The following is a 17,446-nucleotide window of genomic DNA, read 5'->3' on the forward strand; positions in this document are numbered from 1 at the left end:
ATTTAATTTGTACCAAGGGGGCGTTTTGCCCCATGGGTGGGATAAAATGCCCCCAGTCTGACAAAGCAAGTTGCTTTATACATTTACAGCAAAATCAGAGTACAGGCAGTTTTAGCTTTAAAATGAAAAAGAATATAATCAGTAATTATGATTTACAAAATTATAATATCTTATTTAAAAAATATTGTTAGCTGATGCTAACTGGCTAGCTAACTAGCTACCTGATGCTAACTTGAGGTCATTTTTAAATATAAAGTCCAAATTTTTTAACCACCTAGTTAGATTACATTTGATTGAAAAACAAAGGATTTGATGTTCAGAACAGAGTAACTACAGTAATTATGATAGTGGGAAGGGGGGCGTTTTACCCCACAGACTATGTTTGAAATTTTTTTTGTCATTCTGAAAATATAATTATATTTTCCTTTAATAACATTTACTCCCTATCTATAGGCCTTAGCATTCTCATATCACATATAACTGTGATGCTCTACAAAACAACAAGCTTTAAAACTATGAGGGGCCGTAGAGGCCATAATTATTGAAAAGCCTCTTACTAGTGAAATGAAAACCATTGATCAACCTTAGTGAAATTCATTCATATGCATCACTGAAAAAGACTACTGATCACTAAGGTTGATCAATGTTTTTCGTTTCACTAATGTTTATAAGAGGCTTTTCAATAATTATGGCCTTTACGGCCCCTCATATAAAACACTTTTTTTCTTACTGCTGAAAATTAGATAATTTACAGTGAAATCCGTTTTCTTTCAGATACGTCAGTGTAAGCATCACTGTAAATACTTCTACATCACTCTTGTCAATGTAGTCCATAGTTGCAACAAAAATGTATCTTGACTTTATCTAGTGGTTATTTTGGGATAAACAGTAGGGGGGCGTTTTCCCCACTCTACCCTAACTATAATGTTAACTATATTAGAGTCCACACCAAGGTATACCGTTATCGTTCTGTTTATTATAATGTTGTCAACTGCTTTAAATTCTCGAGCTCTTTAAAGTCAAGTGGATTCTGATTGGCTGTCAATGTTTTTATCGTTCAAGTGATTCCACCGATATCAATCCTCTCTGCTGATTTAAATTTAGGCGTGTACGAGATGCATCGGCGCTGTGTAGACCGATCAGCATATGACATCGAAGTACCGATTCAAAAGCATAAGGAGTCTTCTGCTCTCTAGTCTCGCGTAGCCAGACCTTCAGAGTTCAGACTGACGGCAGAAGGTCTGGACTCTATCGCAGCATTCATTGGCCAAGGACCGTCCAAGAGGACGGTTGACTGACATGTAACGCAAACAATCAAACAGTTTGTTTTGTTCCGCGTCATGTTTAGGGGCGTGAAAATGTAATGTCGATGTCTGTACAATAACAGACCGGCGTGCATCTATAAATTATTAATTCAAGAATGTTGTGCAAGTTTACTGCAACAATGGAGCCGTGAACTTTACATACTTTTGAAAATCCAGCATTTAATTGATCCTGGTAAGCGCTTGTAAACACGACCACGTTCTTCTTCCATGAGGGGGGTTAGCGTCACGGCATTTGTTTCCAGGCGGACTGTTAAAGAACGCGACACACGTGTCTCCCGGACATCCTGTATAATTCAACCAACCAGATGACGACTTCGAAACTCGTGAAGTGTTTTCAGATAAGCGTGCCATATGCATCAGACGTTCAGCCAATGGTTCGTGGGCGTGATGTCTGAGGCTGAGACTATCTGCTCTCCAATCGCTCCCATGGTACTTTGATGTCATATGCCGATCGGTCTGCGCAGTGCCGATGCATCTCGAACAAACCTATCGTTATAGTGGATTCTGGATTTCTTTTGCATTTAGAACTATTTTTTTAAAACTATATCATCTTCGTTATTGTTAAGGCCTGCACACCAAGAACGATAACTAAAACGATAATATATTAGCATCTACACCAACGCACGATAACGTTGTGTTTATTATAAGCACGCGCTAAAGTTATGTCGTCTGCCGCTTTAAATGCTCGAGCTCATCAAAATCAGGAGGATTCTGATTGGCTGTCGTTCATCAGCTCAAAAAATCGTTGTGAAAGCGATTCGAACAATATCGTTTCTCTGTGCCGTTATCGTTATAATTGTGGTCTGAACTCTACTATTCTTTTACATTTAGAACGCTATTTAAAACGACATCTTCGTCGCTTACACAACTGGTTGCGTCAATAAAATACCAAGGGATTTATTGACAGCAAACACTTTCGGCGGTAGTTTGTACAAATATTTGTTTTACGAAATAACGTTACGAACTTAAGTCTTATTGCTTAGTTAATTTCCTGTCCCATCCTTATTTGTCCTCTTATATGTCCCATTATATTCCCATCTTTTTTCTCTCCGCTTATTTTCCCACCTGTGCTGCTGCATATCGAGTTCCAGTCCCCTCCTTTCCCTGGTGGAGCGCATTTGCACAAATTCCCCAGTCGTGCATTTGAGAGGGAGGAGATAGGAAGAGGGAGGAGATAGAGCAGGAGAGAATGAGGTTTGAGAGGAGTTTAAATACAACACTAGAGATAATCAGAAGAGCGAAAAAGACATTATTCAACTAATGCGACAACATATACATGAGACTCAGGGGTTTGTTGGCGCGAGGAACACCTGGAACTGTGATTTACCTGGATGAGACGCTGGGGAGAAGAGCACGGAAAGTGAACCCTTTGGGATCTGTTATCAAGGAACAAAAAAAAAAAACAGTAAGCAGGTGAGGTGTTTTGTTGGTGAAACTCCCCAGTGCTCACAGTTTAGCACTTGGTTTTATTAATCAGGCATGACACTTAGTGTTACTGTGTCTCTTTTTCTGTATGGAATGTATAGTTAGTTCCCAAAGTCAGGAATGGGACAGGTGATGCAAATTTAGATATTCCTCAGTGTTCACATGCTTCTGAATCTGTTCATATTTCATGTCATATACTCCAGGAAAAGGTTCTGTGGTATTCATTTTATGCACCAGGGATGAAATAGTACTGTTACATTTTATATTTATATACATTTCCTTGATCAATTTAATGCAGTATATTTGATTATTTATATAATACATTTTAAATATTTTATTAATTTATATTTATTCCTTCATTCATTTATTTATGTGGTATGTCAGTATATTATAATTATATAATCACTTAAATATTTTTATATTATATATTATTTTTTATATTTGTATGTAATATTTAATTTATAAACAACTATATATTTTAATAAATAAAATGTACTAACAATTTTTTTTTTAAATGCAACTAAATTATATATTATAATATTTATTTATGTTATAATATGTAACATGCTATTTGTTTGATGACACTTACCGTCTATTTGTCCCAGGTGAGCATGGAAACAGTCTAATGAATAACAGATTTTATGCAAGTGCCTGTGAGACTGGCCACTGTCAACTGACCTCTGTTAATATGGCTTTCATCCTTCTTTCCACAACATTTTCAGTCTCTGTGTATTACTCCATCATGGCCGGTAGCAAGACTGAGAGAGGTTGGTTATTACTGACATGCTTTTATCTTTCAATCCACTTATATAATTATTCAAAGCCTTTATATGCTGAGATTCAGCTTGTCCAAAATGAATTGAAAACTAAAATGAATTATATAGTATTCTATAATATACAATGGCATAGATATCCTACACATTAAAAATTCAGTTTTAGGTTTTCTTGACAATATAATATTGAATATTTTGTGGGTCATTTGTGAGAAGCTTGGAAATATAATTGCATGGCACTCCACTTTTTTTTCTTTCTTTTTTTTTTGCGCAATGATCCCATGTTTTTTTTCCCTAAACTATCATTGTATTTGTCTTTATAGAATGCTACTGTTATGAAATGTAAAAAAAAAAAAAAAAAAAAAAAAAGCCACACATTTTCCACACATTTTGAGTGAATTTTATTCTACAGCGTCCATAAGTCACACATTGCATGCTAAAATAATTACAATAATAATTACAAAATTCTGTAAACCACTCCAGGAAATTATGTATTAAATGCATGCTTTTTATAGAAAATATTCCACAACATGCATTATTAATTATTATTTGATTACCTGATTGGTTGAACCTGATTTAACCTGCCTATTTTACATGCAGTAGAAACAGAAAATGTCTTTTCTTCTTATTATTGCAATAAATATCTGAACCTGGTGTAGTTGTGACGTTTGCCTTCTCTGGGCTGAAGATGAACTAGATCTAGATCTGTTTAGTACTGAGAGGAAAAAAAGAAGTAACCTTTCAAGCACACAGTTAAAGCAAGTAAGTTGGGTGGGTCTGGAAATCTCTGATGCTAAGAAGAGGCCCAGAATTTGCATTTTTGCAGAATGATTCCTTTCTAACATAGAACGCTTTGGATGATGTGATGTTCAATCATCTTTTCTTTACTTTAACCCCTCAGGAGTTAGTTGGGAGGTGCGGGCCAACGGCCGTCATTTTCATCAGTCCTGTCGCCGCAAATCTTTCCTCTGTTTCCGCTGGGGGCGCTATGCTGTACGTGAGAAAGCTTTTTGATTCATATTGGCTAGGGAGAAGTAGTTATGGAAGCATTACACAACACTTGATACCTTTGGGCTGCCTTCAGCTTCATATGTTGTTGTTTTCAGTGGTGTGAATGCAAGTACCTAGTTTTATATACTGCTTGACAAGTTCCTAATGGGTTTTGTTGCCAGGACAATGTGGTGCGGAGCTACAAATACACCCCACTGACCTTTTTGCCCCTTAACCTGTATGAACAGTTCCAACGAGCGGCGAATCTTTTCTTCCTACTTATTGTGGTCTTGCAGGTTTGTGGAGTTGTTTTTAACCCATCTCTGTGATACAAAGATTCATGCAGCTAATTTACGTTTAAATACTAAACCCATGAAGAATATTTGACTAGCACTATTTTTCCTATGAATACTGAGTTCAAGGTGGCCACTCGAGTTCATGATGAATGACACATGCTCTTTTGCAAATAGTGAGTCGAAAACACCTGCTGTTTGAAAAAGACCGTAATGGCTGAAAATGGCAAACACCCTTACAATAAATTAGATGAATGAGAAATCATAAAAAGATCACTTTATTTGTAAAGAGTAAATATTTGAGTTTCAATTGATAAATCTTGGAATACTTGACAACTTTATTATTGACCCCATTTGAGGCTGTATTGAAACTGGCATGATGAATTAGCTCCATACTTCACAACATCTTATATCTTTAATTTTACCCTATTTAATTTTCCCAAAATATGTAAATTTGCCCATATTTTATGCTTACAAATATGCACATGTCTGTAGACTATAAACAGATCCACAGTTCTTTGAGTGCAGAATATTAAATATTTCTCATTCATTTTACATGATGTAAAATGTGCTGCTTTGTTTTAAAATTTAATATAAAATTTAAGATTTGGGTGTTTCAAACTTTAATGCCTTTAGTGTATATATTTGAGTATAAATATATTTATATTTTTTATATATAAATTTTGAAAATGTATATACAATTAAGTGTGTGTGTGTGTGTGTGTGTATATATATATGTATATATAACACACACACACACACACATTTAATAACAATGCATTGTATATAATTATATAAATCCGTAAGTTTCATAATACAAGTGAAAATTGAAGCTGTTTTGTACATCTTTGGTTTCATTTACAGAGTGTTCCTATAATTGCAACCATTCCTTGGTACAGCACAATGCTTCCTTTGCTGTTTGTTTTGGTTGTGCGTGGATTTAAAGATCTGGCTACTGACGTGGTGAGTCTTTCAATTCTTGTCATTCTCTCAACTGATACTTTTAAGCTACTTTCACTTTTAGAGAAGTTTGAAGACCAGTAGTATCTCAGTTTTCGGCCATTTTCTCCTCACTCCCTCATCTATCCAACATACTCCCTCCACTCCTACGTCTCTCAGGGCCGACGACGCAGTGATGCGCAAATTAACCAGCGCCCATGTGACATTCTCACTCCTGAGGGGTGAGTAATACTGGCCTTGAGATAGTTAAGAACAAAGCTCAGAAACAAAACAAACACATCATCATTATCTGAGTTTAGCTTAAATAGTCTTCCTCTCTTGAATTTCTCTTTTGCAGCTTCAAAACTGTTAAGTGGAAAGACGTACATGTTGGTGACATTCTCCGGACTCATAAGGACCAGGTCATACCTGTGAGTCTGTGCATCTGTGTTTCTAACTCAGCTACAGCGGCCCAAACAAAGTATCTGGACACTTAAGTCACGCTTAGATATGAATTTCTTTGCTCTAGGTTATTTGTACCTTCAGGTTAACTACAGACATGTTTAGCTACGTTTGACAACCATAAAGTTTCTCCTGTTGGTTATCCTAGGCAGATCTGCTACTCTTGTGCAGCACTGAGCCACACAGCCTTTGCTATGTAGAAACAGCAGACATTGATGGGTAAGAAGTACATCTCACCCTGGACAGACATCAGAACTTCTCACAGCAGCTAAACTGATAAACTACTTAGAATGACATCACACACAAAAAATATAAACAAAAATGGTCACTGTGATATTCAAAGCAGTTCTGTAAGCTGTTGTTTCTTATATTATAACGGGGAAAAACTCAAATATACCATGTTGTGGAAAATTAGCTCTAATGCTAATGTAGCACGTTTTCATTGTATTATTTATTCAGCTGTTTGGGCTAAACTACTCAGAATGACATCCCAAAAAACTGATCAACAAATGTTCACTGTGATATTCAGTAGTTCTATAAACTGTTGTTTCTAATGAACTTGTATGTTATGGTGAAAAACCCTTCAAATATAAAATGTTGTGGAAAATTAGCTCTATAGCTAATGTAGCATCACTTTTTCACTGTATTATTCTGCTGTTTGCAGAGAAACCAACTTGAAGTTTCGCCAGGCTCTGACTGTAACCCATACTGAGCTGAATGGTGATTCAGCTAAGCAAAACCTGGCAGCTTTTGATGGTTTGTATGGACTCTTTTAGCAAACATTGGAGTCATTCATTCGTAGCGACCAAAAGATAAGCTTTCTATTCATTTCTTTTACCCTCCGAACTTTCGTTCTCTCTTTCTTACCTTAGGTATTGTGTGGTGTGAGGAACCAAATTGTAACCTGCATTCATTCAAAGGTGAGTTACATTGGAAAGGAGAGCGCCACCTTCTGGACACAGACCACCTGCTCCTCAGAGGAACTGTACTGCGAAACACAGACACAGCCTATGGACTGGCTATATACACGGGCAAGTCAAATCTGTGCCATTAGGGTGAATGTTGACAGCTGGTGGAAATGTATGAAGCCCCGAAAAAGGGCACAGTGATGGAAAAAAATATGAGAACGGTGGAAAGATTTGTCAGTGTTTCCCTAAGAAATTTTCACTCGCAAAACTTTGGAGTACTTTGCGAGCGAATGCAAAGTTTCTTGGGTGAAAGCAAATGTTTGCGAGAGAACGCAAAAGCATTTAAAATATCTCATCTCATATTTTTTCCATCGCCATGTCCCTTAAGGGGTTCCGTAGAAATGGCCTGAGACAGATGAAAAATTAAATGTATTTCTTTGACCTCAACAGGCTCGGATAGTAAAATTCTGCAAAACTGTGGCCGCCTGAAACTGAAGAAAACTCGGGTGGAAATATTACTAAATAAAACGATATTGGTGGTAAGAGAGAGGAAGAAACTTTATGGGTCTTAGTTGATATAGTTTCTATATTTTCTAATTTAAGTTTCTATATCAACTATTATCTAACATAAAATTGGCCTAGCGTGAACAGTAGCTTGCTTTAAGTGCATCGAATGTGTGTAATCACCCCTTTCTTGACTATATAGAACAATTAAAATCAGATGTAAATATCATATCATATTTTTACATAATCAGTTATTCGATTAATTTTAGTAAAACACTTAAACTAATTTACCAAAAATATAAGTAGGAAGACATTTAAATAATCTCCATTCCATTTTCTTATTTAAATTTACAATGTTGTTTCCCATTCTGGACTGTTTATATAAACCATATAAATATTACTAAATGCTAATATACCAAATACTAAAATAAACTAAATGTTTATTTCTGGAAAGCACATAGTTTAGGGGATTCACATGCCACAAATTTTGATAACAAGAATTTATTATTATTATTATTATTATTATTATTATTATTATTGTTTAACAATTGTTTTATTTATTTATTTTTAATTTTTAATAATAATACAATATATTTTATTTAAGATTTTCTGTCAGTACAGTTAATAAAGAAACATAACTTTATGTATTAACACATGTGTCTTCTTCTGTCTGTAAAATTTCCCTGCCTAAATCACTGTTTATCATGTTTCAGATTCTGCTCTTCATGCTGACAGCTGCTCTCCTCCTGGCTGTGGGCGCGGGGGTTTTTGAGTATAGGGTTTCCCCTCAGTACGAAGTTGTCTCTGCCTTGCAGCGTGACTCCTCTCCTGCCTACCTGGGCTTCCTCACCTTCTGGGGCTACATCATTTTGCTTAGCCCTTCTATGCCCATGTCTCTCTATATAACGTAACGGCGGCTCTTCATATTCTCATGATGCCTTCCTTTGAGATCCTTTTATCTCTAAATAGTTTGCTCACTGATTCATTGTCCCACACCAGATTTGAAGTGATCCACATGGTGCACTGTCTCCTGATTGGCTGGGATGTTGAGATGTACTGGGAGGACAATAACAGCCCCGCTCAGGCCCGCACAACCACCCTGAATGAGGAATTGGGTCAGGTGGGCCACCTGCTCAGCGACAAGACCGGCACTCTCACGCAAAACTATCTGCTTTTTCGCCAGTGCTTCATCGCCGGACATATTTACGGTCCGTCAATTTCTCTGATGCTCTTTTCAGCCTTCTGTGTTTTAAACTGTAAATAATGACAAGTGTCTGTTTGTTCAGGTGACATGGCAGGGGAATTAAAGGTAGGATTTAAGACTCATTCATTCATTCCTATTTTAATCCACTGACCCAGACTAATAGAACACATCACACATTTATTTCTAAAGCTATTTTATTTCTATGTCAAGCCGCTAGATCTAAGCTGGAACCGGTTTTCCTGTGGTGGACTGAAGTTTTCTGACCAGCGATTGGTGGACAAGCTGCGTGAACGGAGCAGCCCTGAGTGCCAGGAGTTCTTCACCGCTCTGGCCCTTTGCCACACTGTCATGAGCGAATGGAAGGATGGTTGGTAGAAATGCCATTTATTCTGCCATTATCACCATTTATCACAGCATTGTATTTGTTAGAGTTAAGGAAGGTGAAATGATGAAAATATGACTACAGGATGTAATTACGGGGGCAGCAATAAAATAGATTTTATTAGAATAAAACAACTTTTGACCACTTGGGGGCCCCAAAGTGTACATAGATCATCAGGATTGGTCACAGTGCAAAAGCATCACACATTCGGCTTAATTTCCTGTTTGGTCTAAAGAATTGGTTATTGACCATGCAGTTTAAAAGTTATCAGCAAAAAACATTAGTGTTCGAAAGTTTGGGGTCATTGTGGAAGTCTCTTATGCACATCAAGACTGCATTATTTTTTTCTTTTCAAAAATACAGTTAAAACAGTAATATTGTGAAATATTATTAATTTTTAAATAACTGTTTTCTATTTGAATATATTTTAAAATGTAACTTATTTCTGTGATGCAAAGCTGGATTTTCAGCATCATTACTTCAGTCTTCAGTGTCACATGATCCTTCAAAAATCATGCTAATATGCTGTTTTGCTGCTCAAGATACATTTATTATTATTATCAATGTTGAAAACGTTTTTTGTGGAAACCATGATGGGTTTTTTCAGGATTTTTTGATGAAATGAAAGTTCAAAAGAACAGCATGTATTTAAAATAGAAAACTTTTGTAACATTACAAATGTCTTTACTGTCACTCCTTGCTGAATAAATGTATTAATTGCTTCACAATCAAATCTTACTTACCCCAAACTTTTAAACAATATTGTAACATTCAAGCTGTTGTGGTGCTGGAGGCTTTAAGAACTTCAAAACCGCTGCCATTTTTATTTTTTACCTTAAACCAGTCAGAAGAAGAAGAAGAAAATTAACAAATACAGTAGGTGTCTACACCTTTTTGATGCTTTATCCCTAATGAACAGATGCCAGATTAAATATTGCTCTATAACAATTGTAAAATGTAAAGACATGACAAAAAAGTAAATTGTGTTTTGTGAATACAGGTTTACCTCATTACCAGGCTGCCTCTCCAGATGAGGAAGCTCTGGTCTGTGCTGCACGGGAGCTCGGCTGGGTGTTTCTGACTCGCACACGTGAGACTCTTACCATCAGCGAGATGGGCCTCACGCGAAACTATCAGCTCCTGGCCCTTTTGGACTTTACCAGCAAGAGGAGACGCATGTCAGTGCTGGGTGAGTTTCAGCAACTGCTCTTAAAGCGATAGTTCACCCTAAAATGAATATTCTGTCATAATTTCATTCCAAACCTGTATGACTTGCTTTCTTCAGTGGAAAATAAAAGAAGAAAATGTTTTTGTCCATACAATGAATGGCAATGGGGTGCAAAATAACATTGATTGGACCACATTGTCTTTCTTTGTATCTGTAAAAAAAAAAAAAAAAAAAAAAAAAAAAAAAAAGAATTTCAAAAATATTATGAAGTTAAAACCCAAAGTATACTTAAGTATACGTGAACTCTTAGCGTTCACATACAGCCGAACATGTTCCCTTTCAAAGTATACTCCATTTGATAGCGTCCCCTGAACACATGCGCACTAGAAAGATTCATCCGTGTCCAGTGTCTGAGCTATTTCTCTCCAGAAGGTATTAGCGATAAAAATGTCTTTGTACTAGTTTAAGTTGGAGTTGCGTGTTTTTCTTAACCCCTTCACACAAGCGCTCTTCAACACAAACACATATTGTTGCTGTCTGAACCCAACTTCATGAAAACACATAACTATTTTACGAGTTGGCAATTACATATGAATTAGTACGAGAAAAAAGATGAGCATGAAGGTCCACCCCTAAACCTTACTGTCAGTGAGGCGTTGGCAGATCATACGAAAATGTACCTATGAGATAGTACAAATTTGCCGCCAATTTGCCAAACCGTAAAATAGTATAGTGTGTTGGCCGTCTCCAGTAGTTTGCTGTTGTTCCGTCTCATCTGTTTCTTTTTCGACTGTGAAATAACTGTCTGGTCCACCTTGTGGACATATGTGAGCTGAGTGTACAGTACAGGTGGATGACAATCCACAAATTTACATTATGCGCACTATACACTTACCCTTGTGTACACCTAAAATTCAAAGTATTCTTTGGGCTTAACTGTATGGGTGTGTGTGTGTAGTGCGGGACCCTGGAGGACGGTTGAAGCTGTACTGTAAAGGTGCAGATATTGTCGTTCTGGAGAGGCTTCAGAGGGACTGGCCACTTCAGGAGAGTACAGAGAGAGCGCTAGAGGTGAGGCGACTTTGAGGAAACGTGGTTGAGTAAGAGCTTATGTATGACCCAGTTGTTCATGTGTTTGGATGTGTGGCAGCTGTTTGCTCAGAGCTGTCTGAGGACTCTGTGTGTGGCGGTACGCTCGGTTCCTGAAGCCCTGTGGATGGAGTGGAGCCGCGCCCTCAGTCAGGCGGGCACATCGATGGGTAACCAGGAGACTGCGCTCGAAGACATATATGATCAAATGGAAAAAGACTTAACGGTACTCAGAGGGAGTTATTATGAAACAAATCTGTCTCTGGAGTCAACTTAAGGCAAATGATCAAATGAATTTTGTATTCTGTTATAAAACAATCCTGTTTATGTAGCTGTTGGGCGTGACGGCCATTGAGGATCGTCTCCAGGAAGGTGTGCCCGAGACCATCGCCACCCTGCGGAGGGCGGGGGTGAAGGTGTGGGTGCTGACTGGAGACAAAACAGGTGCTGTGTTTTAGCATATAAGTTGGTTTGAAGAAGCAAAATGAAAATAAATTTATGTTGTCTGCTACTTCTCACCAGCAGAAACGGCTGTGAATGTGGGATATGCGTGCAAACTGATGGATCCAGACACTGTCCTAATTCAAGGAGAGGAGCTTAGGTCAGGAAATAGATTAGCATAATAGAAATGTTAATGATATGACTGAGCTTTTGTCCTAATCAGCTGTGACTGTGACAAGCATCATACGACAAGACAAATGCTACATCACAATTTGCATACTAGCCATACTAAATAGTGAGCAAAATTTGTATTAGTTTGGCCCACATCATAATTTTTTGAAAATGGTATGCTAAACCTTTTTATTGTACTATATGTGTAATGTGTACTGTAATAATAATAATTAATACAATTATATTTATTATTTTATCTAATAAAATTAACAAAATCATTTATATACAATTATATCATGTAATAAGTATTATTAATGTATTATATATTTAAATTATTAGTAATAATAACAATAATTATTAAAAATGATAAATAATTTTAAAAAATACAAATAATAAAAAAAATTTAATAATAATAAACATAAATATTAACACAATATTATGACTATTATATATTATACTCAGGCTGTTTCCAAAATCGCATACTGTCTGAGTAGGTACTTCTTTTGAATTACTTTGCAACAATTAAAAAAAGGTATTTTTGGTGTGGTATGATTTCATTCGGACCTACTACATTCACCATGTTGTCACTGTCATGTGACCAACCAGCGTCATTTGTCTCATTTCATTGCATTTCATTGACAACTCTCCTGTGGGTTAGTAAATTGTCCTCTGGAGGTGCACTTCAGAATGTCGGCAGAAGTAGCAAGTCATCCAGGTACTTTTCGGCTACTGTTTTATGAATACTTTGAATTCGGACTTATTGCATATACTATTATATGAGGGAAGAATGCAATTTCGGATGCAGCCTGAAAGTGTGTGTGTGTTACCTGTCACTGGTTAAGCATATAGTAGAAGTATGCAAACTGATTCACAACCAATTGGCCATTTTGCTTGCTTTCTATTTTTGTCACATCACACTAGATACACACCCACAGTGACATTTCCTTGGTCCACGATAATGCCAATATAGCTGTCTATTAAGCATCGAATATGTTCTTATACACATACACGTTGTATATAACACAACATGGCTATTGTCAACATCTCCAGGCAGCTTCTAGAGTCTCCTTCTCCTGATGTTCGTGTCATGTCTAAAAAAACAGAGGTTTGGACCACAGACAAGAGAGCAGTGAAGAGCAAAGCTGCGCTAGTCATCTCGGGTCCTGAACTGGTGAGCATTTAAAGTCAGTGAGAACAAAACAAAAAAAGAAATTAATACTTGTGTTCAGCAAGAATGCATTAAATTGATCAAAAGTGACAAAAAAGGACTACATAGAAGACAGTAGTAAATTTTTATTAATCAAAGAATCCAAGTATGAAATGTTTCTTGAGCAGCAAATCAGCATATTAGAATGATTCTGAAGGATCACGTGACACTAAAGACTGGAGTAATGATGCTGAAAATTCATTAACGTATATTAACATAGAAAACTGTTATTTTAAATTGCAATAATATCTCACAATATGTGTTACTATCTACTTTCTGTACATTACAGGTAGATTTGACCAAAACACCAGAATGGGGGGCCAAGTTTGTTGCTCTATCCGTTCAGTGCCAATCTGTGCTGTGCTGCCGCGTGACACCGGCACAAAAGGCCGAAGTGGTTGAGATGGTCAGGAAGCATTCGACTTCGATTACCATGGCAATAGGAGATGGTGCCAATGATGTGAACATGATCAAGAGTGAGAAATTAACTGTTTGATCAAAACAGTTCGAGGATTAGTTCACTTTCAAATGAAAATTACCCCAAGCTTTACTCACCCTCAAGCCATCCTAGGTGTATATGTTCTTTCTGACAAAGACAATCAGAGAAATATTAATAAATATCCTGACGCATCCCAGCTTTATAATGGCAGTGAACAGGGGTTCAGCTGAAGAAAGTGCTTCCATCCATCATAAACGTACTCCACTCGGCTCTGGGGGGTTAATAAAGGCCTTCTGAAGCAAAGTGATGCGTTTGTGTAAAAAAAAAAAAAAATCCATATTTAACAAGTTATGAAGTAAAATATCTAGCTTCCACCAGACCGCCCTCCCTTATTCAGTGTATGAAGAAAGTGTAAAACTCTATTCAACTTACAAAAAAAGTGTAACTGACGTGACGCCAGTTTACACTTTCTTCGTAACTTGAATACAGAAGGCGGTCTGGCGGAAACTACATATTTTACTTCATAACTTGTTAAATATGGATTTTTTTTTTGTTTTTTTTTTTTTGTTGTTCTTGTTTGTTTTGTTTTGTTTTTTTAATATACAAACGCATAGCTTCGCTTCAGAAGGCCTTCATTAACCCCCCAGAGCCATGTGGAGTACACATTTGATGGATGGAAGCACTTTCTTCAGCTTATACTTGTGACCCCTGTTCACTGCCATTATAAAGCTTGGATGCGTCAGGATATTTATTAATATTTCTCTGATTGTGTTCATCAGAAAGAAGAAAGTCATATACAACTAGAATGGCTTGAGGGTGAGTAAAGCTTGGGCTAATTTTTATTTGAAAGTGAACTAATCCGTTAACTATTTTAATGCATTATTTGTTAGTTCACAGCTAAATAAATCGAATTCGCACATTGCTAACAAATAAAAAATCTCCGATATTCATCAGCGGCACATATTGGCGTGGGTCTTTGTGGTGTGGAGGGAAGTCAGGCAGTGCAGAATGCAGATTTCGCTTTGGCGCAGTTCAGCTTCCTCCGCAGGCTGCTGCTGGTGCACGGGCACTGGTCCTACTACCGCATCTGCATCCTTCTGCGCTATTTCCTCTACAAAACCACTGCTTTTGCTCTGGTGCACATCTGGTACAGTTTCTACAATGGCTTCAGCGCTCAGGTATAGAGCAACTAGGTCACTTAATCCACTTTACACCCACCAACCCTAACCGCACTGCGAAAATATCTGCTATTACAGTCAAACTGAGATATGTTTGAGATTAAATCAGCATGCTGTTTTGTTTCTCTGATAATAAATGACTAGAGCAGCTTATTTTGGTGCATTTTCTGTTCTCTTTTCCAGCCTATGTATGAAAGCTGGTTTATTAGCCTCTACACAACAATGTACACGTCTCTGCCTATACAGTGCATGGGTTTTTTTGAACAGGTAAGCCAAATACTGAGCATTTTGACCAATCACAACAAATCCAAAAGCTGATCTGTCATTCTATCCCTTTACATTGACTCTGTGATAGGACGTGAGTGCCAAGAGCTGTCTGTGCTGGCCGGAGATCTACTCGATTGGACTCGAGAAGCAGCTTTTCAATCCTTTTGTTCTGGCCGTCACACTCCTCTACTCCTTCTACACCTCCATCATCCTTTTCTTCATACCTATGGGAATATTACAGTACTCTGCTCTCGATTATCAGACCTTGGCTGTTACGGTGGAAACGTCTGTGGTGCTCACCACCACCGTCGAGGTAACTAGATGGCACAAACAAAGGCTGCAATGTTTACATTAGAAAAAATTATAGAGAAAACACCTGTGATAATTGTTGTCTTTTTTGTGTCTGTCGGTTTTAGGTTATTCTACATACAAAATTCTGGACCAAGTGGAACATCGCAGCAATCATCTTTAGTTTAGTGGTGTTCTTTTTGTCCACACTGGCTCTCCATAGCGCTCGTCTCTTCACTGCCTCACCTAAAGACTACTTTTTCCTGGGTAATCATGTCTGCAGATTAATCATTATTCATATAAATTGCATATCTCTAGATGAAGAGACAAATTGACAATTGTAGACTTTAGAATAACAAAAATGTATATTTCTATATGATTTTAGTTGTTGCCATGACTTATCCAGTAATTGCAAATGACTGGAAAGGTTTTTAAAAATAATAATATAGATTTTAAAAATAACTTTAACTGATTAAATATTTTTGAACTGAGAATCAATATTAGAAAAATTATTTTTAATGAATATTTGAAAAATATTAGAAAGATTTATATAAATGAATATGAATGATTATTAACCTTATTTATTCAATATATTATATATATATATATATATAATATATATATAAAAATAGATTTAATATTTTATTTCTATATTAACTGAGAATGAATATTATTGACCTTATTTATAATATAAATTTATTTAAAAAAAAATTTATCAATTTTGAAATTCTTTGATATTTTCATGACAATGTGAACCCTTCCTCACATTTTTGCATGATTCTAGATGAAAACATTTTTATGTAGGCCACCAGGGGGCAGTGTAAAAAGACTGTTTAGTTGTAAAATGTAATATAAGAAGTCTTTATAGTGAATTTCTGACAGAAGTTCTTTAATGTTGAACCCCCATTGAATATCCGAATCTTGAATTTTCAGGAGCATCACCAAATGCTTTCAGTACCCCTGAGGTTTGGCTGACCATATTTGTGACCACCTGTGTTGCTGTCCTCCCTTCAATAACCATAAGAGCCTTAGGGGTTGTGCTGTCAAACCCCAACAAACATAAGGTTGATCCTTACTTTGCCTAATTAACATACATTACATGTTGCGTTATTGATTATGCTCATCGTATTTTCCTTTTATACACATGTAGATACACAGTTCAAAGAATGAGTCCGTTGAGCTGCATTCGTGGTTTCAGAGAGGTACCTTTCAGCGTCGTTCATCCTATGCGGTGTCCCAAGGGAAAGGCTTTGGAAAGTTAATCACCACAGGAGTTGGGCTTCCCTCTGCAGCATCCCCAAAAGACTGGAGAGTTACAGCAGATGGTCTGAAGAAAGAATCTCCACAGGGTTCACATAGAGAAATTAATAGTGGTGATGCATCATGCTAGCATCTTCAGTGTGTTTTGTCACACACTAAAAATGTGACAGTAATGTGCATAGCAATTATTGTAACCAAAGGTCTGTGTCACAAACACCTACAGCATACACCTAATCCAATTGATAGCGACCATTTTGCCAATATAACATCTTTTGTATGTTTTTGGTTGGGTTTATACATTTTAAAATGCAAAGAAGTTGTAAAGCATTTTTGTCTTTGGTTCTATCATGCTCATAGTACAAACAGTTGATTCGGTAAATCCCATGATCTTTAGTTTTGTAATATTTGGTCTTTAAAATATACTTGTATTTTTTTTTTTTGTATAAAAATATTTTACCAATAAATGTATTTAATTGAAAATGTATTCTTTTTCTGTTTATTCCTGCAAACAAATCCAGGCTAGATAAATAAACCGACAATAGCGTGAAAGTGTTCAACAATGGTTTTATTTTATTTCAAAACACGCAATTTACCTTTTCTAGTTGTTTTTTTTTCTGTAACAGTTATTACTCCAATTTGTCTCCTGTCCACTTGCACTAAATGAAAAGTGCTCCACAGGCTCTCTGGCTCCCCCTGTAGGACAGGAGGAGGAATGAGGCTCTTCATGATGACA

At 36.7% G+C, this 17,446-nt stretch overlaps 1 protein-coding gene across 2 annotated transcripts; it reads left to right on the forward strand.

Annotated features, from left to right (window-relative positions):
• Positions 1-2,127: 2,127 nt before the first annotated feature.
• On the forward strand, positions 2,128-17,193 carry atp8b3 (ATPase phospholipid transporting 8B3). 2 transcript variants are annotated; one of them, XM_051910772.1, is made up of 28 exons: positions 2,128-2,738; positions 3,473-3,517; positions 4,425-4,516; positions 4,696-4,809; positions 5,671-5,769; positions 5,926-5,987; positions 6,104-6,176; positions 6,356-6,426; positions 6,872-6,963; positions 7,080-7,238; positions 7,566-7,654; positions 8,333-8,526; positions 8,619-8,827; positions 8,906-8,928; positions 9,034-9,190; positions 10,206-10,394; positions 11,332-11,444; positions 11,524-11,688; positions 11,795-11,906; positions 11,985-12,063; positions 13,125-13,245; positions 13,571-13,757; positions 14,675-14,898; positions 15,082-15,165; positions 15,254-15,478; positions 15,582-15,720; positions 16,387-16,517; positions 16,604-17,193. In XM_051910772.1, exons 2-28 carry the CDS (start codon positions 3,493-3,495, stop codon positions 16,841-16,843), a joined length of 3,468 nt encoding a protein of 1,155 aa, XP_051766732.1. In that variant the 5' UTR covers positions 2,128-2,738; positions 3,473-3,492; the 3' UTR covers positions 16,844-17,193. The 2 variants fall into 2 exon arrangements, with proteins under 2 accessions (XP_051766732.1, XP_051766731.1); XM_051910771.1 differs by lacking the exon at positions 2,128-2,738 and having other exon boundaries at positions 3,452-3,517; positions 11,988-12,063.
• Positions 17,194-17,446: the final 253 nt, after the last annotated feature.

Source organism: Ctenopharyngodon idella, chromosome 10 (assembly GCF_019924925.1).
Source record: "Ctenopharyngodon idella isolate HZGC_01 chromosome 10, HZGC01, whole genome shotgun sequence".
Lineage (NCBI taxonomy): Eukaryota > Metazoa > Chordata > Actinopteri > Cypriniformes > Xenocyprididae > Ctenopharyngodon > Ctenopharyngodon idella.